Here is a 23,978-nt window from a genome sequence, read left to right as displayed (position 1 = left end):
TCCTTTTTGTACCCTGCTGCAGGGCTGCCCAGCCCGGGGGAGGGAAAGCGATGGGAAGGGGGAGCTCACCCCCTCCTCCTCCTCCTCTCCCCGTTTCCCTCGCTGTGTTTTTTTTGCAGGTGTGTCAATTTTAATTCTGCCCAGTAGGTGGGACTTGGTGACTTTCGCACCGGTTTTTCTTATTTATTTATTTCCCCGTCGCGATCCTCCGGAGCGGCTGCGGGGAGCGGCGGGCGGCCGGGCCAGCATGCATCCCCGCCCGCTGCCGCTACCCTAGCGGGATTACCGAGCCAGCTGCCAGCATGATTTCATCTGCTGGAGGATTTTTGCATCTGATCGCTTGAAGGTTTTGTTTTGTGTGTGTGGTTTTTTTTTTTTCCCTTCCCCTCTTTTTTTTTTTTTTTATTTTTTTTTCCTCCCTCTGTCTTTGTTTCCTTCCCCCCTTTTCCCCCCCTTCCCCTCCCTCCGTCCCCCCTTTCCTCCTCCTCCTCTTTTTTAGAAGCAGCAATCGGAGATGGATGTCTCTCTTTGCCCTACCAAGTGCACTTTCTGGAGGGTATTTTTGCTCTGGAGCATTTGGGGAGACTATCTGCTTTCGGTGCTGGCTTGCCCTGCTAATTGTCTTTGCAGCAAGACAGACATCAATTGCAAGAAGCCGGATGATGGGAACCTCTTCCCTCTCTTGGAAGGGCAGGATTCAGGCAGCAGCAATGGCAACACGAGCATCAATATCACGGACATCTCAAGGAACATCACTTCCATGTAAGTGGGCTGCTCTCCCGTGTGCCGGGCTCCGCTGCCCTCTGCGCTGTGCCATCGCTCGCCCCGTGCCAGCCCCGCTCTCCCTGCGGAGGACAACGATCGGGTTTTTCCCCTTATCCCAACCTGGGGAGGGGGGGAACCAAACACCAACCCCCCCCTCCCCCCACCCCCAAGCCCAGCAACAGTTTGGCCAAGGCTTAAAAGGAATGAAGTAAATGGGATTTGATTCCTTAGCGGGAGAGAACAGCAGGCGAAGATGCTAAAGCTGCTGCTTCCTTTAACTGTTTGCTTCTGCGGAGGGAGGGGGGAGAGCGGCACGGCAGAGCCACACACGGCCACACATACCCAAATCGGGCAAGGAAAGAGCGTTCGGAGCCGTTTGCTCTTTCCTCCCCCCCCCCCCCCCCCCCCCCCCCCAGACTTTGGATCTAATTAGCGTGTCATTTCTTCACCCACCGCAGCAACGCTGCCTCTCGTGCTCAGGCTGCTCGTGGCTGTGGGATCTGTGCTTTTCGCCTTATTAAAGCTTGGGGTTGGATGGAAGGGGGAAGAAAAGCAGAACACGGTGCTCAGCATCCCTGGGTACCGCATCGCATCCTTGGGTACCGCACCGAAGTCCCGTCGCTATCACCCTGCAGCTGCGGCGCTGCGAGGGGCTTCGTGGTGGTGATGGATGGGGGGGGGGGGCAGAGCGCTGGGAGCGGCTCTGGGGCACTTCGCGTTTGTTTGCACGCTTGTTTATCTGGAAAACCAACTCCAAGTAACAAAGCTCACGTTATTCCCGTCTGAAAGGAGCAGATCTTCTCCCGAATCCATCACACCGTGCCTCATTGCGTGCGTGGAAAAAAAAACCCAACAACCCATCCCCGTCGCTTCCAATCTGGGCTCCGTATTTTGCAGTACATTGTTTTTTTTTTACTGAGCGAGATGAACTCCGAGCCGTTTCATTATTCTTATGCTAATTGAAATGTGAGCATTTAGGGAAACGCAGCCCCCAGAGCAAGTTGCCAGTGGGAGTTGAGCGGAGAAGAGGTGGAATCCTTTATGCTGGCAGTTAAATGCAGCAAGGTTTGGCATGAGTAATGGAGGCTTATTTATTTATTCTTTTGCGTGGAGGGAGGGTGCTTTGCCGGGTCTGTTGCATTTGGTCACGGTGCGATTGCAGCAGAGCCACGGAGTAATTGCGGTGCTTCTTTCGCTTGTCACCTTTGCTGGGTAAAAGATGATCGGAGCAGCTTTTCTGTCCAAGCAGATTTCCAGCCCTGTTTTTACCCCCAAGCCGTGCCACTGCCCTCCCAGCAAGGCAGCAATGGGGCAAAACTAATGCAGAGCTCCCTTCCTAGTGCCCCAATGGGGTTGGGGTGTTTTGCTTTGAGTGGGGAAGTCAGAGGAACTCGTGTTTTTCCCTGCGCTCGCTGTTTGTTGTGGTTTGGTTTTAACCCGTTGTTGGGCTGACGGTGCTGGGAAGGCGTCAGTGTGGGTTGTCAAAGGCAGGCAGACATCTGAACTGCTGCGAGAGGTGTTGCTGCGTGGGTCCTTTGTGCCCAGAAAATGCCTTTGCTGCTTTGAAATCGAAAAACGCTGATAAGCAGCCTGCAAAAAGGGGGAAAGAAGACTCGGTTCCACAACTAGAGATGCTGGGTGTTTTCTTTTTGGAGAGGAGCTTCTCAGTGTTGGGGATGAGGAGAAGGTGCCAGGTTTGGCTGGGTGCATCCCTGTGCTGCTGCCAGCCCCACAACCTCCTCCCTGGGTTTGAGACCAGGTGGGTGCAGGACTGGCGTGATCCCCAAAATGCCACCATTGGCTGAGACAGAACATGAGTGCAGGCTTTACCCAGGAGCTCTGTGCTTCCAGGGGAGATGGTCTGAGGCTGGTGCCTATGGGAGCAGAGGGATGGGTTGGGTGATGGGGCTGCTTCCCTGTAAAGGAGGAGCCCCTTAGAGCAGGGTTGAACCAAGGTCTGTGCACTTTGTATGGGTGACATCAGGTCCAGCACCCTCCATGCTCAGGGGTGGTGGTCTCTGCTCCATCCTCTTCTGGCCAGCAGGAAGATGGAACACAGGGTGGTTAAACCACCCTGGGCCAAGTGAGGCCTTAGTGATGTGCAGATGACAAGCTCAGCTTGGTAAAGGGCTGCTGGGAGAGTGTGGACAGGGAAAGCCTCGAGGGAAAACACCGTGAGCTGCCTTGGCATGTGCCTCCATATCCACATCAGTGGAGGGCAGAGACCACTGTGTGCCGCCCCACCCCTCCCAGGCAGATCCTGGGGAGCTTTGCATTACTTTGCATGTCTGTGGTGGATTACAGAAAGGTGCCACCAAAGCAAGAAGGATGGAGGCACCCAGCCCATGGATGCCTGTAGCAAGGTACCTCACACTTAGTGCTGTATTGCTTTTGCTTTGCTGCTGCTTCTGTTTTCCCATCTATCCTTCCTTTGGGGAGATTGCACTGCAATCCTGGGGCTGGGTGGTTTAGTTTTGAGTAGCAATGTAGGGGCTTCCCCCCATGTCTAGCAGACATCTCATGGCTTTGGGATCCGTAGGGCCATGGGGCAGAGCAGGTGGTGCACAGCCTTCAAGCAGATCCAGGCAGGGACAGGTTAACAGCGAAGCACAAGATGAAGATGGAGGAGGCTGGTTGGCTGCCGTCCCCTGCCCTTTCCCAGCGAGCCCAGGAATGTCTGATTTTTGGATTGCATCCCTAGCGATGTGGCTCCGGACGCAGAGGGTCCCACCCAGCCGAGAGCTTGACATATAGCCCAGCTGCAGACCTCCCGTCCGGCCTCACGCTGCTCCTTCCAGATCCAGGCAGAGCATGACCCACAGGGCTGTGCTCATGCCACAAGGTGTGCAGCTGGGATGCTTCCCCCCTAGTTTACTCCCCACCCAGCAGGATATGGGGGTGCTGGGCTCACTTGTGCTGCCGCGTGCCAGGAGTTACCCTGCTGGCAGTGTGGGCAGCGCCTGCACGCTCCGGCACGGCGCACAAGGAAGGGCGGATGGAGGAGTTTGCCATCTGGGCCTCCCTACTCCTCAGCTGTTGCTATGGCACTGCGGAGATGCTGCCAGGAAGGTGGCGGTGGTGGCCTGCGTTTGTCACCCCTGGTTCTTTTTTAGGCAGGGAGATGTCCCCAGGTCTGGCTGCCTCGCTCCCTGATGCAACCTCTCTGGGGAGGATGGGGTTTCTTAGGGTGAAATACACCCCACAGACTGACCCATTTGGGATATCGGTGCTTCTGAGAGGAGATGGGTCATCACAGGGCACCAATGGATGTGGGAGTTGGGGGTCCTTCTCACACACCCAAAAGCGAGCATCTCATTTGGGGCTCTCCCTCTGGGGACAAGAAGAGCAGCCCATGGCAGCGTCTGCTGCATCCCTTGGGCAAGGCTAGGAGTGGGAGAACTGCTTCAGATCTGGGTGTGGGGTGAGAGCTGGGATTCAGCATCAGTGGTACCCACGTACTCACGCATACCCCTGGGAGCAACAGAACTCTCTTTGGTGACCCAAACAGCCACGAGCAAGGCTCAAGTTGGGGATTGCTCTGCTTCAGTCCCACTGTGCTCCATGTGATGCTGCTCTCTGGAGACAAAAGGCTCTGTGTCCCCAAAGCATCCCGTCCCATTGTTCTTCCCACCTCCTGGTCCCTGAGGTTTTGGCTGCTGCAGGATCTATTCAAAAGGGCCCTAATTCAACACAGCTTTGTTTTGCACAGCCCTTGTTTATGCAGAGTGGCTGTCCCAAAGCGAGGTCCCTGAGGGGGAGGGAGGCAAAGCACCAGGCTGGAAGGAAGGAAGATTTGAAGATGGTTGGAATGAGGAGAGGAGGGCTGGGATGGTCCTGATGTCTTGGAGGTGCCCTAAGCTGGGAGCACTCATCCTGGCTGCCATGGTGCTGTGGGATCAGGTCTGTGGTAGGTGTTGCCCTATTGTTTTGGAGCATTTAAACCTGCATTGGTGCTTGGGCTTGTTGAGTTCCGTGTCCACACCTGAGGGTTTCTCCAGGGCAGAGGCAGCTTTGTGCTGCTCGGACACCCCAGGACATTCTTGCTGAGCTCAGCCTGGAGCCTGGTTTTGAGGTGACACAGTCAGGTTTCAGGGTGCATGGGACGTCTTCCCATCCCTTACCTCCTGTGGGGTTTGGGGAGCTCTGTGCCAGCTCTGCCTACTGGCTCCTCTCCCTGCACAGGGTGGATACTCCAGGTATTTCACTGGTGGAGGAACAAAGACTGGGGGACAGAAACTGAGGGCTGACCTGTTTGCTGTTCTTTGGGGCTCAGAGAGGTTTTAAATCTGGCTTTTTCTGTGAACCCCTCCCCAGGAGGCCATTATGGGGTGTCCTTTGGGATCCCTGCAGGTTGCACTCAGCAATGCTCACAGTGCTCTCCAGCACTCTGCCTTTTGCACTTGCTGCTGGGGGTGGGGTGAGGGGAGTGCCCAGCAATTTATTCCGCTTAGATTTGGTGCATCCCATCAAGTTGGGTGTGAACCAACTCCTGATCCCACCAGGCTTTCAACAGTGAGCGTTAATAATGCTTGCAGCTCACCTGTTCAGCATGTTATTTATGGGGCACGGTGAAATAGCAGTAATTTTGAGCTTTGGGCTTCCTGCAGTGGGGGCTTCAGCAGGTTGCACAGATGCTTTCGAAGCAGCTGTTTGACAGCAGCTTCCCCAAATGCTCTCCTGCATCAAAGGGTGCACAATGGAATCCTTGGCGTGTGCCCGAGGAGGGCAGAGGCAGACCTTGCTGTGGGTCGTGCACGATGGCAGCTTGTTGCAACCTGAGTTTCTGCCCCGTGCTCCTTCTCTCTGCTCTTATCAGCTTTTCCCCTCCCACTTTCCGAGGGCGGCTGAGCCGCTAGAGGGCAAGCGGCTGCGTGAGACGGCTCGGGTGAAGCTGCAGCATCCCCGCATCCCTCCACTCCTGCGTCCCTCCAGGCAGGTCCCAGCTCTGCAGCTTGCTGTGCTGTGGTCCCTCTTGGTCTGACTGTGAGTGCAGTGAGGGGATGCAGCAAAGCATCCTCCCATAGAGCTGTGGCAGCAGCTGAGCTGGGAATGAGCCACAAAACGTTCACGTCTCTGTCTGTTTTGCTGATGGGGAAACTGAGGCATGGAGCAGTGTTCCCAGCAGCACGCTGCTGACACATGCTGGTCCCTGGATATGGCATAGAAGGAATAAAGCTGCCAGTCCTGTGACATCAAACAGCCATGAGAGGTGTCCTCAGGGAAAGCCTGGATGCAGAAGGAAGAGGGCACAGCTGAGAGCTGTCTCTGGCAGCCTGCAGGCTGAGTGCAATGCTCTTTGCTCTTTCAGTTAACTCTGCTTCAGGAATCAGGTGGAGGCTGGAAGCTTGGAGAGGCTGTGCCCCCCCCTTTCTTCCCCCAGCCATGGACATATGCTGAAGATATAGTGGTGTGAGATGGAGGAAGAGTGAGCAGAGGTGGGAAACTGGTCACGACCCCACAGCATCCTCTATTTGTGGCTCCCAAGAGTGATACCCACCCCTCTGGTGTGCTGGGCAAAGATCAGCCTGGTGCTTCCCTGCTGGTAATGGGCACGTCCTGCCAGCATGGTGGAAAGGCTGTGACACCCAGTGGTCCCAAAATGCAACAGCAAACAGGTCCCCAGCATCAGAATAGGGATGATGATTTGTGGGTTCAGAAGGATGCTGTGATAGGAAAAGGGTGGTGGGCACTGCTTAGAGCTGTGATTTTACTCAGAGCTTCACTTCACTTCAAGGAAGGGAGATTAAACTCCACTTGGAAGATCTACACAGCAATCATTGCTCTGCTCATGTGCAGATATTGAGCAGCCAGCTTGTGTCACTATGGGGCTAGAGAGAAAGGGAGGCCAGGGGTGGTGCAGGTTGTATTTATGTGCTTGTGCTTCTCTATTCTTACCACATCATCCTATTTGCTTTCCTGCTCCTTTGAAGCTGGGGACCCTGTCCTGTCCCCTCTGTGTGACACCCACCAGCAGCTCTGGACCTTGCTTGCGTGGAAGAGCAGCACTAGGAAAATATACTGCATTTTTAGCTTGTTTCCATGTGATGTAGCCTTTGGGAATCCAAAGCAGAGGCCAGCACCGTAAATGCAGCAGGCTTTCTTCCAGCTGCTGCACAGTGCTCTGCTGTAGCAGACATGGGAGCATTAGGGATCATTCCTGCTATCTCCTCCACTCTCCTCCCAGTTTCAGGCTGCCTACATGGTGAGGAAAACATCTTGCTTAGCCAAAGCTTTGGATTTGGCACAGCCTGTCCAAGTTCCCCCTAGGTGCCGTTCCCAGTCCTATCCCAGCTGCTTTTGCCCCTTCCTATTCTGCCTCACCCACCTGCCTTCCATCAGAGGACACACCCCAGCCTATTGTGCTCCATGGCTGCATAGAAATACGTGTCCCTGGGGGGGCTGAGAAGAGCATGGCAGGGGACAGGAGCCCTGTCCTGGGCTGTTCCTTAAGTGGCCCTCCTGGAGCTCTACCCACATGGATCCTACTAGGAAATGTTAAGATGGGAATGATCCAGCAGATGCAGGACCATGTGTACAAACTATAAGGTTTCAGCAAGATATGGGGTCAGGGATGCTGTGTGTTCCTGGCTCCCCAGCATCCCTCCCCTGGGACTTTATCAGCACAGTGTGGCTCAGTGTCACTCCAATGGCTGTCCCAGTGTGGGCTCTGCAGTGGGGAGAGTGGAGCAGCACAGAGCCAGGTCAGTGTGAACACAACAGCCTGATGCTGCCTTGGGAAGGACCCTGCAGCTTTGAGTTAGGGCTGGTGATAGAGGGTGTCCTTGGGAGCAAAATGTGAGCTTGGGAAGCATGTGCAGGGCTTTAACGGGATGCAGGTGTGCTGGTTGGGCAGGGAGAGACCTGTCCAATAGAGTTCTCTGCTGGGCTGGCACATGTGGGGTTAATTGCTCTGTGCAATACACAGCTGGGGCTGATTTGGAGGGGGGGGGGCAGAGCCTAAGGAGGCTAAAAAGGGATGGGCTGGGGCAGGTGCTGGTGGTAGCGGTGCTTCTGGGAAGAGGCTGTGGAGTGGTTTGTGGAAGAGTTGCTGGAGCTTTCAGGTATGAAGTTATGTTATTGTCTGGTCTCTGGGTTGGGCAGCAGTTGTGCTGGGAGCTGCGTGCTCAATGGAGGTTGTGTGTTTGTTGTTGTTTGTCTTTTCCTGTTACTTGTGTTCTGTGGGCTCGGTCTGGCTCCCTGAAGCTCCTGCAGTGCAGCTGAGCTTGGATGCTTTGGAAACCCTGGTCCTTGTGCTCCCCTCTAGGTATGAGTGAGTTGTGCTCCCTGGTGTTCCCAGTCTGAGCTGAGCTTAGTGCTGCTGCTTCAGGCTGTATATGGGCCCAATAACCCACGTGGAGCCCCTGGGTGGGCTGTGCTTGGCCTGTGATGCTTTGTGCTGCCCTGGCCCCATGGGAAGGCTCCCTGGCTCCGAGAGGCACTGGGAGCAGAGATTTATTTATTCAGAGACTTAATTAGCATCTTTAAATATTAAATAGTAAACAAGCCGTGTCTACCGGGATCAACATTTACAAACAGGGATTTTATTTTCATTATTATTTTTTTTTCTCCCCCTATCCCTCTCTGGGACGTGCAGTTGTGTTATAAGGAGGAGCAGCTGTGTGTGAGCTATGGCCGGGGAGGGATGAGCCTAAGGCACTACTTGGGGGTGGAGGGAGAAGGAGAGCAGCCAGAAGGGCTGAGGGAAAGGAGGCAGGGATGCAAACGTGCAGGGATGTGTGCTTGGAGTATTGGGCCATTGCAGTGCAGGGTTTGGAAGTTGTCTGCAGGGTGTGTGATGCAGGAGGTGTGTTAGGAGGTGGGGGCTCCTTGCAAGCAGCAAGTTGCAACCAAAAGGTGGTGGTCCCTGCAACAAGGGGTGGTGTTTTGCAGCTGATCTGCATGCTGTTATCACTGCAAATGGAGGCCTGCCTGTAGCAGATTACACTGGGGGTTATTTATTGGCAAAGCGCTGTACAGTTTTAATTTTTCCTTTTTGCTTATTCAGGCTTTAGCTCCAGAGGAAAATAGCCTGGGGTGGCTATGAAATGGATTCTCTCTGCCCCATTAACTTATTCAGTGAGTTTAATGGGCCTTTTTTCTCTGAGCCTTGAAGCCATCATTAAAAGGCAGAGATTTATAAAAGCAAAGATACTCCTGAGCGTTAGTCAAACTTTGGGGCAGAGGGGTGGGGGCAGCAGTTGGTGTGGGATGTTGTGTGCCTGCTGGGGATGCAGCTGTGGCATCATTTGGGCAAGGCTCAGTGCTCACCTGTGTCCTGAGCTCTCCTCCCTCTGCTAGAGGAGCCTGCCCTACTGCAACCCCTTGCAAGCAAGTCAGTGCTGCAGCAGAAGTGAGTGCTGTGCAAAAGTTCGGCTTGTAGTCTGGTGTCTGTGAATCTGGAGCAAAACAGAATCTGGAGGTTGGTTGGTGAAAGAGCCCAAGGTGCAGCGCCTGAGTGAATCTTTTCTCTGTGTCCCAATGCCGTGATGTGTTTCAGTTGCACTTTTTGCAGAGGCTTCGGTGTGTACGACTGATGGGGAGAGGAGCAGAGCAGGATGGCTTGGATTACTCCTGTATTTTAAGTCAAATATGTGTAGGAAATCTGGTCTTGGAGGCTCCTGGCTTCCTGCATGTCCCCAGTACGTCCCAGCGTTGTGTGCTGATGGGAGGATGTTACAATGGGGTGGAGCAAGAGAAAACTTTCCCCATATCATTCTGTGTCTTTTTAATGCTACAAGCATGCCTTGATGTGAACCCCTGCTCAGGTGTAATCCATGCATTTCTGCACCCATCCTGCTTGCAGCAATGGGGTTGGGGGCAGCAGCAGCATCACTGCATTGGGACTGAGCTCTGAGCCCCTCAGTTCACGTGAGGGTGATGGGACCAAGCTGTGATGCTCTGGAAGGGGAGGATCCCTGGTGCTGGCCTGTCTGTAACCTCCAGAGCAAGGGGGAGATTCGTGGCAGATCCAGCTGCTCCCATGTACCTCTGGGTCACAGTAATTAGCGAAGGAGGTGCTCATTTCCCAATAAACACCAATAAAAAGGACTTCTCCCTTGTGCCTGTAAATCCTGGCCCTCCTCAGTGCTGTTACCTGCTGTGTAAATTGCTGCTGACCCCGTAAATCAGCTGTGCTTTGCTCCAAGTCATCTTCAAGTGCCCCATCCCTGTAAATCCTCTGTCCTCATCAGCTGTAAATCCTGAGCTCCTGTGCAGCTCTCTGACCTCGGAGGGGGGGAGGGGGTTGCAGGGATGGGCTCCTGGAGAGTGCTGCTCCTCCAGGATTGCTTTAGTTTTTGAGACATAAAAACAGCCAGAGTGAAAAGAAAATCTGTTATCCCTCAAGTGCTCAGGGTCATCTCCTGACCCAGCTTTGCCATGCCCATGTTGTTTTCTTTTTTTCCCCAGTGAGCGCTGAAGGAGTTGCAAGCAGCAGAGTTCCCTTAAGGGAACAGCCATCTGCTGGGGTGCTGCTGCCCCATTGCTGAGCTCTGGCTCCCAACAAGCTGCAGGGCTCTGCTGGGTGCACACAACTAATACTGAGCTGTGGGGTCAGGCTGTTGGCTGCTGTTTGGTTTGCAAAATGCTGAGCCTTGCTGTGTGCAAGGACTTGGAGAGTGGGAGCTGGGTGTATGCAAGCAGAGCTGCTTTTCACCTAATGAGCAGGAGCAGCAATCACTGCATGGTCAGAGGCACCTGAGCTCTATTCCAGCTGCTTGAGGCTGGTGCTGCAGCAGGATGAGGCCACTGGGGCATCTGAGGATGGTGCTTTTGGCAAAGCGTGGCCTCCGTGCAGGGTTTAGAGGCTTCATCTTGGCTCCCCTCTGAGCCGAGTGGTGTGGGAGAGCTGATTACCCTCTGTTTTCCTTATTTGTCCTTCTGGGGATGTATCTGCTGGGGTCGTTTGTGGCTCAGTTCAGTCTGATTCACAGTATAGGGCAATGCCATGGAGTAAAGTGAGAGGGTGCTGCTTTGGGCACTAATACATTGCACAGCTCTTTGGCCACGCTCTGCACTGAACCTGGGTCTGACCCAGCTCACTACATCTTTCAGCCCTTTCTCTTGCTGCCAATTGTGCTTTTTCCCCCCGCATTGCTTATTTTTCCCCTCCTAGCATCTTATGACCAAGTCTGGTTGTCATATGTTAACACTGGCACGTGATACCTTGTGAAAGGCTGGAGCAGAAGCATGGTAGCAGCACAGGGATGCTGATAGAGGTGGGGAAGGCAGGGGGCAGCGGAGGAGAGCAGAGGCAGATTGTAGAAATCCATAGAAATAGCAAGAAATGAATTTCCAGCAAACACTTCCAGTCCCGCAGTATTAAGAAAGTGAAGCACTAGAGGATAAGGAAAGCATGAGCAATAACAGCAGGGATTTAGGAAGAATAAATCTTGCCAGACAAACCTGATTGCTTTTTCTTTTTTGATGGAATCGCAAAATTAGTGGCTGAGCAGAACGTGGAAATCCTAATATATTTGGATTTAGTAAAGCATTTGATATAGTGTCTTGCCAAATCTTGCTCTTAAAATTAGTTTGGTTTGCCTGGGATAGGATGCTGCCAAAAGGAGGGAGAATGGGTTGTAGGTTCCTCAGCAAATAGTGGTGGAAAGAGAAGGGGAAGGAGGGGAAAAAAGCCAGTGGGGTGCTGGGGGGGGATCAGGTCACTGTAGGAGGAGGTTGGGGTGAATATTTGCTGGGGATGAGCAGGTGGTGGCTGTGGGTATCAGCCAGAGAAAGCCTTGTGGGAATTGGGGCCATCTGATGGAAGAACCTCCTGCCTGGGGTTGTGATATAGGCTGTAAGGCATCAAGGTGCTGCCTCTTCAGTAGCTGTCTGCAAATGTAAAGATACTGCAGGGATGCTGCGTGCTGGGATGTGGTTTAGTGGGCACAGAGTTGACGGGTCAATGGTTGGTCTAAGATCATCATCATGGAGGTCTTAAGATTCTATGTTTGCAGTTTGTCGGAGGGGATGTTGTGTTACACACAGGGAGTTGTGGAGCTGGGAACTGCTTCTGGAAGATGACTAGACTTTGATTTAGTGCCCCAGCTTCCTTTGGGGGTAACATGGGGTTTGTTCACCTCTTGCATTGGTTCCCACCACCCAAAGCTAAGACTGCTTATGGGATATGGCTGTTTTAAAGCCAGGCAAGGTTCAGGAGGTATTTTTAGCTGTTCTAATTGTGGCAAATAAATGCCATTTTTACTTGTTGGGATTGAGCTACGGATAAATCACAACTAGTTCTAATGATGATAATTACCGGATTTCAATATTTATAGAAACGGGCGCTTCCTTCGTATCGGCGGCTGCTGCTGTGCTCTCACCTTCACAGATCGAAGCTTTGGCTCATTATTGCTGCAGCTATTTACTTGCACATATTTAACCCGTGCATGGCAAAGTGGGGGGGAGATGTGGAATGATAAGGGCTTACTGGGGTCGTTGTGTCTTTTGGGCTGGGAATGAGTTGGAAGCATCCCCTGAGGGGTTTCTGGCTGCGTTCTTGCTTTATGGGCACCCTTAAAAGGGTGGTCTATGGTGTGTGAGCTCAACTGTGCCTGGCAGGGCTGTAACTCCCAAAGGGTGGAGTTGGCTTTGCATATTTTTGCATATGTTAATCCAGAGGGTTGAAAATATACAGGTAAATAAACACACGTGTGGCATCCCATCATTGTGCCTGAGATGGAAGAGCCACGTGGCTGGCCCAAGCTGTTCCCATCCCATGCATCCTCGTGGGCATCTGGACCTTTGCACCCAGTAGGTCAGGAGCTCCATCTCCCCACAAGGTGTGGAAAAGATTCACTTACTCAATTTGCTATCTCTCCAGTGCCGCATAAGCTGTATTGATAAATTAATCTTATATTGTTGTGACTAAACAGCCCTGCAATTTTTTACACTGTGCAGTCTAATCTGCCTTGACAGCTGTATCATTAGTTTATATTTGTTGTAATCTTATTTGCCGTATCGGCTTGGGGGGGGGAGTCTGGTGTTGAGGCATCACTGTGCTGTGTGCGGGTCCTGAGTGCTGCTGGTGTCTCGAGGTGCAGCTGGGATGGGCACAGTGGGGACTCTGGCTGCCCAAGAAACCAACCCTGATATATTGCTTTTCCAATGGATACATATTATGAGCTTTGGGGCTGACCCGGCGTTGCCAGAGGAGATGCTGTTGAGGTTGTTGTTGGGACAGGATAAGGGTGATGGAAGAGTGAGTGCTGGGAGAGTGGCATGTGAAGGTGGGCTGTTGGATGATGGATGAGTTGTTTGCTCTGTGTGTGCTTCGGCTTTTTTTTGAGTGATGGAATGGTGTATGGGTCTGTGGGAGCAGGGTCAGTGTGGTCACTTGCCCCTTTAGGGATGTGGGGCTGTGTGCTGGGATAAGGACAGTGATGAGATGTAGCATCATGAGATCAACATTGCAGTGATGTGATGCAATAAGAGGATTGCAGCTCCCCACGTTTGTTAAGCCTGGCCATGTGTGGACCAGGAACCAGGTTGGATATCAGGTGAAATCTCTTCTCAGATATAGCAGTGATGCATTGGCACAGGCTGCATGCAGAGGTGGTGGGGTTATTGTTCCTGGAGGTGTTCAAGAACCGTGGGAATGTGGCACTGAGGGATGTGGGCATGGTGGGGGTTGATCTCAGTGGTCTTTTCCAACCTTAATGACTTGCAAATGTCGTCTTTGCTTTGCAAGCAAGTTTGCATGGTACTTCTTGCCAAAACTGTGGAGCAAAATGTTCTGGACTGGTGCAATGACATTTCTGGGAGCAGGGAGCAAAGAGGTTGTGGTGTGCACTAAGATGATCAGGATGGGAAGTGCTTTGTCTGCTGCTTTGTGCTTTAGGTCTTGAATTTATTAAATCTAGGTTAGAAATGACAGTGTATGTCACCGGAGCATTGGCTCCTGTTTACAGCATCTCTGACCAAGGGCGAGAGGCTCAGTAACAGCTCAGCCCTTCTCTCCTGTGTGCAGTGTGTTCTTCTGGGAGAGCACACAGGGTCTGGCAAGGTTGAAGATGCACGCAGCTCCCGATGTTGATGTGCTCCTTGAAGTTTGATGATGTAAATTGTTTAATTAGGACCTTAATTGGGACTTGTGCCCAAAGGACAAGCAGGATCTGGCAGCTCTGTGCTGAACTCAGCCCAGCACATATCACCCCATGAATGTGCCATAGTGCATCTCAGTGCTGTGGTGGCACTGGCCATGTGCTGCAGGACTGAGGCAAGGGGGAGGGGGGGGATGTGCTGTGTGAGAGGCTCTGAGGCTGCTTGTAGGGCTGATGCAGGAGGATGGAGATGTGAGGTGGGTGCAGCATCAATGTGAATGTAGGAAAAACCCTGCTCCAGGAGATGGATGCTTGGGGAAACACCCAGCTCAACATCTGCAGCCTGCTCACAGCCAAGTGAATAGAGATGCTGTGAAACAAGCTTCATGCGTGGTTTTTGAGGTAGGGATGTGGCAGTACCTCCCTGAAGGCACAGCACCCGAGACAAAACTTGCCTCTTCTCCTGTTGCCCTGTCTGTGCTTATCTCCCTGCCTATAGCGAGATGCTGCTGGGGAGGCTGCACCTTGTTGCTGTTTATAACCCTCAGCAAGTGTGTGAGTGTCTTGATTTATTATTATTTTTTTAATCCTGGCTTATCCCTGGGTGATTGGCAGGTCCCTACCCTGATTCCCAGATGAGTCTCAATCAGCCATCAGTTCCAATTGTAACTTTAAGGTCAGGGCATTCCTTGTGCAGCTTGGAATAACCTCCAGTACAACCAGTTCCTGGGCACTGGTGTCAACTGGGAACCACAGGGAGTTCTGGCTGGCACTGCTACGTTCCACCCATGCTGATGAGACCATTTCCATAGCAACTACAGAATTGTTCAAAGGGGAGATAGGGAAAAGATGTTAAAAAAACAAAAAGCTAGCCAGCTTCAAGCTGCCTTGGGCAGAAGCTGTTGGTCAGCAGGTGTGGGAGTTCAGGAGTCTATGGGTTGCCCCTCACTTGGGGCAGCTTCCTCAGCACAGTGTTGGGTCATTGTGGTCAGGAAACCATGATGCCCTCGTAGCACAGAATATGGGAACCAGGGGTGATGATTGTATTGGATTGCTGGGTAGGGCAGTGGTGTGCTCTTGGGGTGGGGATGCTGGGAGAGGTCCTGCCCTCACCTCCCTCTGCCCTGCTGAGCCAGTTCATGGGAGCTCCAAGTCCTGGTTGAACTCAGATGTGTTTCTCTGCAGGAAACCTGTGGAGTGAATTACTGCAATGTAGAACAGCTGTTTTCTTCTACTGGGCAACCTTATATAGTGACTGATCTAGGGGGTTGCAACCCTGCCTGCAGCATGGGAGCTGAAACTAGATGATCTTTGAGGTCTTTTCCAACCCAAGCCATTCTATGATGATTCCTCTCTGCAGTTGGGAATAGCGGTGTCTGGATGGTGGCCTGAAGTTGGTGGCCAGCAGTGGGGCTTTGGGTAGGTGTGCTGGCCACCAGGCAACTCAAATGTGGTGCTGGGGGGTGGCCCTGGTGGCATCACGCACCATGAAACCCACCCTGATTCCTCCTCCTGCAGAGCAGAGTGAAACACATCAGCCTCTCTCCATCCCACTGCGGTACCCGCAGACGGAGGAATGGTGCAGGAGGGCTGTCCCACACCAGCTGCTGTTCCCAGTGAGCCCCAGCCTGGCACACACAGCACAGGCTCTCGGGTCCCAGCTGCTGCAGGCTGTGAGTGAGCCAGCAGCACACAATGTCGGTATTCTTTGTGTGCAGCGATCTTCTCTTTGCTGCTGACTCTCTGGGCTCGTGTGCTTTGCTCCAAGGTTGGGCTGGGACCTCCAGGGTCCTGCTGAGGAGCAGAAATGAAGCTTGAGTGATTGTCTGCAAGCAAAAAAAAAAAGAAAAGTAAAATGTACTTGAGGTCGTGGTTCAAGGATGTGGGGGAAGTTGCTCTTTGACCCTTAGCAGCACCAAGAAGAAATGCGTCCCACTAAATAAATCATCAGCATCAGTGGTGAAAGGTCATGTTTGGGTAGCAGGAACCCATGTGCTTCCCTCTGGGGAAGTTATGCCTATATCTGTGCCTTTAACTGGAGATCTGAGATGGAAATGATTCTCATATACTGTGTTTCCCTGCCTGGGTCGGCTCGAACACAGCAGCCCTGTTAGCAGCATCTGTGGCTGTCAGTGCCTTCTCACGTAATATGTTTGCAAAGCCCTTTTTATTTTTTCACGTTTCTGTGAACAAAGTGGGAGTGCTGGGAGAAGAGCTTTTAAAGTGTCTGTTCCTGCCCTGCCTCCTCCTGCCTGTGTCATGTTTACAGTCACGTTGGCTCACGTCTCCTTCTAAGAGCCAGTTGTCTTCCCCATTACGTACCTGCTATTTCCATGACCTTCCACCCCATTGTAATGTGTGCATCCCCCTCCTCCTGAGTGATGCTTCTTTTCTTCCACCTCTGTGATAAGCATAGGAAGGGGGGGGTGGGGGAAGAAACAAGAAGAGATACTTTATTTTCTCTGCCTGGACTGATTGCACACTGCAGGAATCCAAATGTTATCCTGATGCAAGTCTGCTGCCAGCCTGTGGGGTTGGAGGCTCAGCATCCAGAAGGGTTTGGGAGCTGCTGTGCCTGTCCTAAGTGGAGCGGCTGGGAGCCTGGCCACCATCCAGCCCAGCTGGGCATTGCTTTGTAAACATCGGGGCAGCCAAACTGCTGGGGGAAAGGAGTTTAGGTTCCTTGGGAAAATGAGAGTTTCGTGGGAGCAGGACATGAGCCCAGGACAGATTGGCTCTACCCTTGCTGCATGGGGTCAGCAGGTTTCCTGGTGTTAGGAATGGTGGGAAAGCCCTGATAAATGAGGCTGAGGTGTTATAGAGGAGGATGAGATGGGATGGAGGGTTCTGGGTGTATCCACAGCCGTGGCAGAAGCACAGAGACCTTTGGGTTTTGCACTTTGCGATGCAGAGGAGAAGTGTCTGCTGCTTGGCCCCAGAGCATGTGGTTAAATTTAAACGAAGCTGATGTGAATGTAAAAGCTGCCAAATTTAGACTCGTCTGGCATTTCTACTTTTGGGGAGTGTGCCTGTGGGTTAGTGGGGGTATGCAGAGGAGGATTAAAAGTGGTTTAAAGTGGCTTAAAGCATCCTTTTCTTTGACCTGGAGGATGCAAAGGGAACCAGCTGCTGCCCAAAGGGCAGCCTCCTTGGTCTCCTGCACCCCGTAACGCAAAAGGTGCTCTCTCATCTCAAGACTAGTGCTCAGTATAAGATATGGTCTCTCTCCCCTTGGCTTGCCCTCTTGTCCCAGATGGCTGTGGTGCAATTGGGCATGCTTGTTTGTGACTGCAGTCATTAACAGGAGGTTAATGAGGTTCTTCAGCATCATGGGGTTCTGGGACATCTCAGTTCTTGCTCACTAGCTGAGATGTAACAGTGATGAGAGATTAAGGTGGATGTTTGTTGATGGCAATTGCTCTGCTGTCCCACTTGGGCCTATTTCTTCCTTTCTAAAAGCAGGTGACTGGGCGTAACTCATCCTGCACTGGAAAGTTTGGGGTGGGATTTGAGAGCTTTTTCTTCTGCCCAGTCCTTCTGGAAGAGCCTAGTTTGGTTTGTTGGGTTGGATGCCCAAGCTGATGATGGTTGGACCCACAGGAGGGTGACTGGGAGCATCCTCCCCAGCACTGCTTACCCTATATGGCCCTGACAAGAGAAGCAAATCTGCTATCACACAGAGAGCTGTGTTACAGTGGTGTGTTTTACGATCATTACCTTGACAAATTGCAATTACACTGTGGGGTTACGCTAATAATTAATTCTACAAAGCTGGATTTGCTTGCATCCCCACCCTTTCTCTCACTGACCTCAAATTATCCTTAATGATGTAAAGTTATCTGCTGTTGGGTGACTTTTTCCATGTGCATTTGGAAAGGGGAAGCCCACGCTTCAAATAGGGAAAATATTGCCCTCATAAGTCTTCATTCAGCTGCACTTGCCTTTAATGCTCAGTTACCAATTCAATTTTATAACTTCCATATTGAGGGAATCAAGTCCTTCATGCCTCTGGTTATTAAATGTATGTGATAAGTGCCTTATAATACTGCGAAAAATGGCTGATTTCTTTATGGCTTCCCCAGCCTTGTGGTTAAAAGGGGCTGTCAGCCCCAGCTTGGCTGTGCTATGCCCCAGAGCACAGGGTTTGCCCCAGTGGGGTGACATTGGTGACAGTGGTTTCCCAGCCTCCAGGGTTTGCTGTCTGCTCCTGCACTTCTACCTGGAGGAGGCAGGGCTCAGTAGTCAGTAGATGACTTCTCTCTGTTCTTCCTACGGTCACATTTATATCTTCATGGTGTAGCGCTGGCGTGCCAAGTGGTTTGTTTATAATGCTAAACATATCAGGTAATTGAAAGCTAATGCTCCTATCTGCGTTGCGAGGTGTAATGTGCCTGGTTGACAAATCAATTTTCCCGTTGCCCTGTGAGAGAAAGGAGTCCAATACTCTGCTTGCTTTTCCAATGTGTGCATGTTCTGAATTGGGAAGGGCCCACAGCTATTGCTGAGCCCATCTCCAGGCTCCACACAGGACCACTAACAATTCAAACCGTGATTTTAATGTGTTGTCCAAACCTTTTCTTCTTCCATGGCCTTGTCCCTGGGAGCCTGACATGGCATTTGTGCAGCGTGGCTCTGAAGATGATGTGCCATCTGCTCTGTCAGATTGGAGCTGATGGCACCCTGATGGAAAGTCGTCTTCCTTCAGTCTGGGCTGGATGTGGATTGGGTACCACACATGTACACATGCTATGTAATACTTGGTGCTCATCAAGTGCCTTTTTTTTAAAGCTATTTACCACAGCACTTGAAAAGCTGAGAGAGATTAGATAAATATTATCCTTGTCATATAAGGAGGGTGAAGGAAGGTCAGAGACATTAAGTAGCCTCAAGCTAATCACTCAGTAAATTGGCATAAGCTGCTGCTTCTCACCCCTGCCTCATTCACGTGGGATAAAATGAGTCTGGTTGTGTTTAAATATTTGTGGATGTTTTCATCTCCCTTGCTGCATTGGCCCAGGGCTGGAAAAGGAGAGTATAGGGCTGTGCAGGCTTGATGCATGATCTCAAGGAGGTGACACCAGCCTGCGTCCAGATATTTTTGGCAGAGTGATGGGAATTCCCATGGGATGGTGGCAACTGCTCTGCTTCCAGCAAGTGGGGCTGGCTGTAGGCACGTCTGGAGACCAGCCAGAAGTTAAAGCCTGTCATTGGGTGACCATATGGCCAACGAGATCTCTGATCTGTCAGCAAAGCTGGGAAAAAGCCACTGGCTTCATGTAGCGCTTGGGAGCTGTGGGGATGGCAAAGAGGGCTTTGTGCTGTTTGAAGTGGGGCTGAGATATGATGCTGGACTGACCTCCTAAAGATAGCTTTTACCTGGATAACTCTATAATTGGTAACTGATTTCCTAACAGAGAGAGACTGCTTCATGGTGTAAGGTTAATATGATGGTGTTACATTGGGAATAGTGTAGTGTTGTAGGTGAAGAGCTGGCTAAAGGGGAAAAGGTGGTGAAATATGTTGGTAGAGGTTGCTTGCAGGTGAAGTTGGCTCCTGCCTTCATTAAGGCATTGGCTCAAAGGGCAGGAGCTGGCTTGTGGGTGTTGCTGCTGGCTCAGTGCAGGGGTTGTGGGGGTGCAGAGGGCTTAGCATGGATGAGGGGAAGGGCAGAAGCAAATCCAAGGAAGTCTGTAGTGCATGTAAGGGAGTTATGTGGGCTTTTGCTGTCAGCTTGGAAATCATGTCAGTTGGGAATGGTCTAGTGGATAGAAGATTTCAGATAAGGACAAGCCAATGGAGCTGTGATAAGGATGCTGTGATCTTGAGCTGAGGGCCAAGGCATTATGTGTACCAGTGGGGAGCTGCCTCTGTAAAATTAGTCCTTCTGGAGACTGCTCCATGTTTCTGGTCACCCTTATTGAAGATAAGAAGGACTTAAATAGGTCGATGAAGAAAATGCAGCCGTTTTCTATTACAGTGCCTATCACGGTGGTACTCATTGTGAAGGTCACTAAAGCATATGATCCAGTTGTGTGTTGGGTTCGAAGCCAGAAGTGAAACGACCTCACCACCAAAGCTCTGTCTGAGCAATGTATCTGCATTTCTTCTGTGTCTTGAGGTAATATCTCTTAAGGCATTTGGTTCAATTTGCCTTGTACTTCACTGCTCGGTACAGGCATGCTGCCCTAGGAGAACTGACCTTGTGTAATTTATAAATGATTGCTGGGTGGGTCTGACTTCCTTGTAAAGGAAGGAGAATGTAAATAGCAGGAAAGGAAAAAAGCTGCTTAAGCAAAGATAATTTTGATGCAAGACAAAATAAATATGAAGTGCTTGTGTTGTGTGTGTTGTAAGAAATGAGAAGAGCGTTTCAGTACAAATTTGGAAGGAATAACCCCAGCTTACTCCTAAAGAGGACAGTTTGGTTTGTAAATGGCAGCTTTGCAATGCAGGTAGACCTGGACTTGGCCAGAATCTGCATAATAGATGTTGTCTTTTGAGGGCAAGCAAAGCCATGGAAAGGAAGAGGAACTAACTTGGGAAGGTGAAGGACATGAAGAGGGACTGAAGTTTTAGGGATGAAGTTTCTTTGGTTGGTTTGTTTTCCTGTGCAACTGCTGCCAATTCTGCAATCACAGCTTGACTCCTTGAACTTTCAGAGTAAGATGCATTTCTGTTTATTTTGTGCTGGCTGGATTTGCCTGAATCCCCTTCTTAAAGGTTACGCTACTCTTTCAAAAGCTATCGGGAACAAAAGAGAATGGATTTCTGGGTGTATCTTTGGGGTGTCTGTCAATGAAGTCTGATTTGCCACTTTGAGGAGATAGAGTGACTCCTAAGCTGAAATAAGTGTGTGTGTGTACATATATATGTATATGAAAATGACTTTCTGGGCCCCCTTGTGATGGGAAGCGTCTGTATAACTACAAGGACTCAAAGTTGCTTTCTGAACTGTGCACCTAATTCAAGATGATGCCATCACCCTCTGTTGCACTCTATTTAAAACAGCTGCTGTGTCATGAGATTATATGTGTGTGTATTTATTTCCACCTCCCTTGTCACTCCCTATATGAGTGTTTTGTGTGTGTATGTTAAATAACAAACTGAAGTGTATCTGGCTCAGGAAAATCCTGGGCTGCCTTTGGGAGGCTGGAGCATGGATTCTGGAGGTTTCTTTACAGCTTGGTGCAGTGTCCCTTCTGGAGAGGTTGGTCTGCTTAAAGGGCAATAGCCATTCTTTCCATTGGAGGTCTGTACTGGCATAATGGCTCTCTTCTACTTCCATAGTTACAGTGCAGCATTTTGTAGACTGCATGAGAGACTTCTTCATTTTGAGTCCAGAGCAGGCCAAGACATTTGTAGTTCTGCCAGATTTACAGCTCTCACTAAGACCCCCAGTCACCAGCAAGACTGTGTGTCATTGGGAACAAGCCCAGGTCTCTTCCTACCTCTCATATGCTGCATGCGGCTTTGAGAGTCAGGTCAAAAATAACCTCGACTATTTTATTTTAGCAACCACAATCAATGAAATAAGAGCCAATCTGGCTGCCACCTCCCTCCCAGCTGTGGTTGCTCCATAGCTCCTGGCTCAGGGCTGCTCCATCTCTGCCCTTTATCAATGCTCAGATGCTGTATCTCCAGCATGCCCTAGTGGTAAACCCAAGTCATCCCCTTCCTGCCTCTTTTCTTGGAGGAGCTTCTCCTTTGGATGTTGGAGTTGTGTCTGTAGTCCTGCAAAAGACAAGTACCCAGAAGTACAGTCCTACAGTCTTGTACCATAGGATGTGAAATTTCAGTGCTGCCCTTTCATAGACTAGAATAGAATGGCTTGAATTGGAAGGGACCTTCAAGATAATTGAGTTCCAACCCCCTGCCATGGGATGGTTGTTCCCCACCAGCTCAGGCTGCCTGGGGCCCCATCCAGCCTGGCCTTGAGCACCTCCAGGGATGGGGCATCCGTAGAGATGACTTTTCTGGGTCTCTGTTCTTCTTGGATCTGGAGGGTGATAGCACAGAAATGTGTTCAGGGATTAGGTTTAATCCAGAATTTGGATTTTTACATTCCTTTTTCTTTATCTGGCTGGTATTTGGGATGTAGCTTAAGTCCCAATTCTGTTGTGCTTTTTCATCTGTTCTTGTGCAAACATTTCTCCAGCACTCACTATGTCTTGAGAAGGAATTCATGACCTCTGTGACTGCTCTGGGAGTGGCTGAAGGTCCCTATTCCCCTTATTCACTCTCTGTTCCACCACGTGAGGTCCTGTTCCCAGAGGTGATGATTCTTAGCATTGGCCCATCGCCCCTAACCCTCCATCACAAGAAATGCTTCTCTTCCCAGAGCTGCGCACAAACCCAATGATGGCATCAGGGCCAATGTGAGTTTGAGTGCATGCATTGTGCAATTTGGAGGCTGCACTTCTGTTATGCCTTATTTAAGGGAACTGGACAGATGGACAGACCGTCTTTGAGGTTGCTCTGATAGAGGACCGCGTTTACCTGCTCTGCAGCAAGATTCTCTTGTGAACGTGCTTTCTGGTGGAAAGAATATGAGTTTGGTCTGGGAGAAAGACTCACCATGGATTACCTGGCTGGTGAAAACTAAGCTTCCTCCCAGCTGTATTGCATTGCAGCTTGTTAGGGGCCTGTGGCCATGCTGCTGCCAGCCTCACTCCTATGCTGCTGATAATAGGGGACCCCGTCCTCTGGGGCTGTCGATCTGTCACCTTCCCCCAGCTCTAATATTTACTGAATAACGATCCCCTGGCGACAGATCTATTTCTGTTCTCGTTCTCCATAACATACCTGCTAGAATGCCCCAGGCGACAGAGGAATTTATAATAAAGGCATGGTTTCCAAACTGAGTTTGGCACTCTGCTGCCAGCAGCACTTCCAGCTAGCAAGGACCAGCACCCTGTTTGTCCACCCTAGTAACAGAATGGATAAATATATGACCATTCCTCCCCCTCCCTTCCCCTTTCAGGTCCCATATTTTTTGCAGAGAGGTTTTATTTACTGTCAGTCCTTTTGAGTGGCATTTTTTCACTGATGTGCACGGGGAGAAGCAATGACTTTACCAATAGTGTACAAGGGATCGATTGCATTCCCTACACTGGAAATTCTGAGTCAAACTGTGGTGGTGGAGGTTGTCTGTTTTTTCCCCCTGGAGTGCTGGGAACACAGAATAAAAAGCAGCATGGGAAGCTGCTTATTTTGGCAACGTGATGCATACCACATGTATCTGGGGGATAAGTGTGCTAAAGCCAGAGTACATCCAATCCCCAGACCTTCTGCACGTTGAAGGTTTGGGCTATAGCAAAGGTGAACATGATGCTGTGTGCTGCCATCTGGGTGTGCCGTGGCTGAACCTTTCCTTCTCTTTCACAGACACATAGAGAACTGGAAGAACTTGCAGACGTTGAATGCTGTAGACATGGAGCTGTATACGGGACTCCAGAGGCTGTGAGTATGTCTTGCATGTCGGGCAAGAGAAGCGCACTGGGCAGTCCCTTCCTTCCTAAGCAAATGGTTCCCTTTGTCTCAGTGCAGTGGCATTTTGGAGCCTGTTTAAGCTGCTGGCTCTGCAGTGTTTTGTTATGAGACTTCACAAAATGGAGATGAAGTGCTTTCTGGTCTTTGCTGGATCTGGGAGAAGGAAGATTGCTAGCTCCTGACAGTTCTGTCAACACACATCAGCCCTGACCTCTCCTCTCCCCCGCTGTTCTGGTGCTGGGCTTGTGCATTGTTCTGACTCATTTCAGTCCCACAATGTGAATTTCCAGCTGTCTCTGCCAATCCTTCAATGCTGGGCTGTTGGTTCTCATTTAGTTTGGTTGTTGTTGTGGTAGTGCTGCACAATAAGGAAATGGCATCTCCCTGTGCAGCCCTGCTGGTTTCAGAAGAGAATGACCTTGTGCATCACAAAGCACTTTAGGCCCAAGGGTCTCGATTTGTTTGCTTGATGCTTGGGAAGGCTGGGTACCACCCAGGTATCTGAACCCCAATACACTGCATGCTAAACACACATCTTGCATGCAGACTGATGCAGTTCTCATCTTGTCAAAGCAAACAGTAAAGAGGTATACTGTTGTTTGCAGCTGCTCTGTGCTGAGCCTGTGCTTCTGTGTATCAGCTGAAGCTGAAAAGCCCAATTTCCTCTGCATTTGAGGAGGC

General features: G+C 50.9%; 1 protein-coding gene across 5 annotated transcripts in view; it reads left to right on the top strand.

Moving 5' to 3' along the window:
- The first annotated feature begins 389 nt into the window (after positions 1-389).
- NTRK3 (neurotrophic receptor tyrosine kinase 3) overlaps positions 390-23,978 on the top strand; it is a 177,070-nt gene continuing 153,481 nt past the window's right edge. For 3 of the 5 annotated variants that reach the window (XM_015873066.3, XM_015873065.3, XM_015873068.2), the window contains exons 1-2: positions 390-762; positions 23,193-23,267. In XM_015873066.3, coding sequence (XP_015728552.2) covers positions 515-762; positions 23,193-23,267 — 323 coding nt within the window. In that variant the 5' untranslated portion in view covers positions 390-514. Of the gene's footprint in view, positions 763-4,525; positions 4,673-23,192; positions 23,268-23,978 lie in introns of those variants that run through there. The other 2 variants (XM_085515384.1, XM_032446973.2) reach the window with 2 other exon arrangements.

This window comes from Coturnix japonica, chromosome 14 (assembly GCF_054131305.1).
Source record: "Coturnix japonica strain WE chromosome 14, WE-NBRP24, whole genome shotgun sequence".
Classification (NCBI taxonomy): domain Eukaryota; kingdom Metazoa; phylum Chordata; class Aves; order Galliformes; family Phasianidae; genus Coturnix; species Coturnix japonica.
This window is presented reverse-complemented; position numbering and strand designations above follow the sequence as displayed.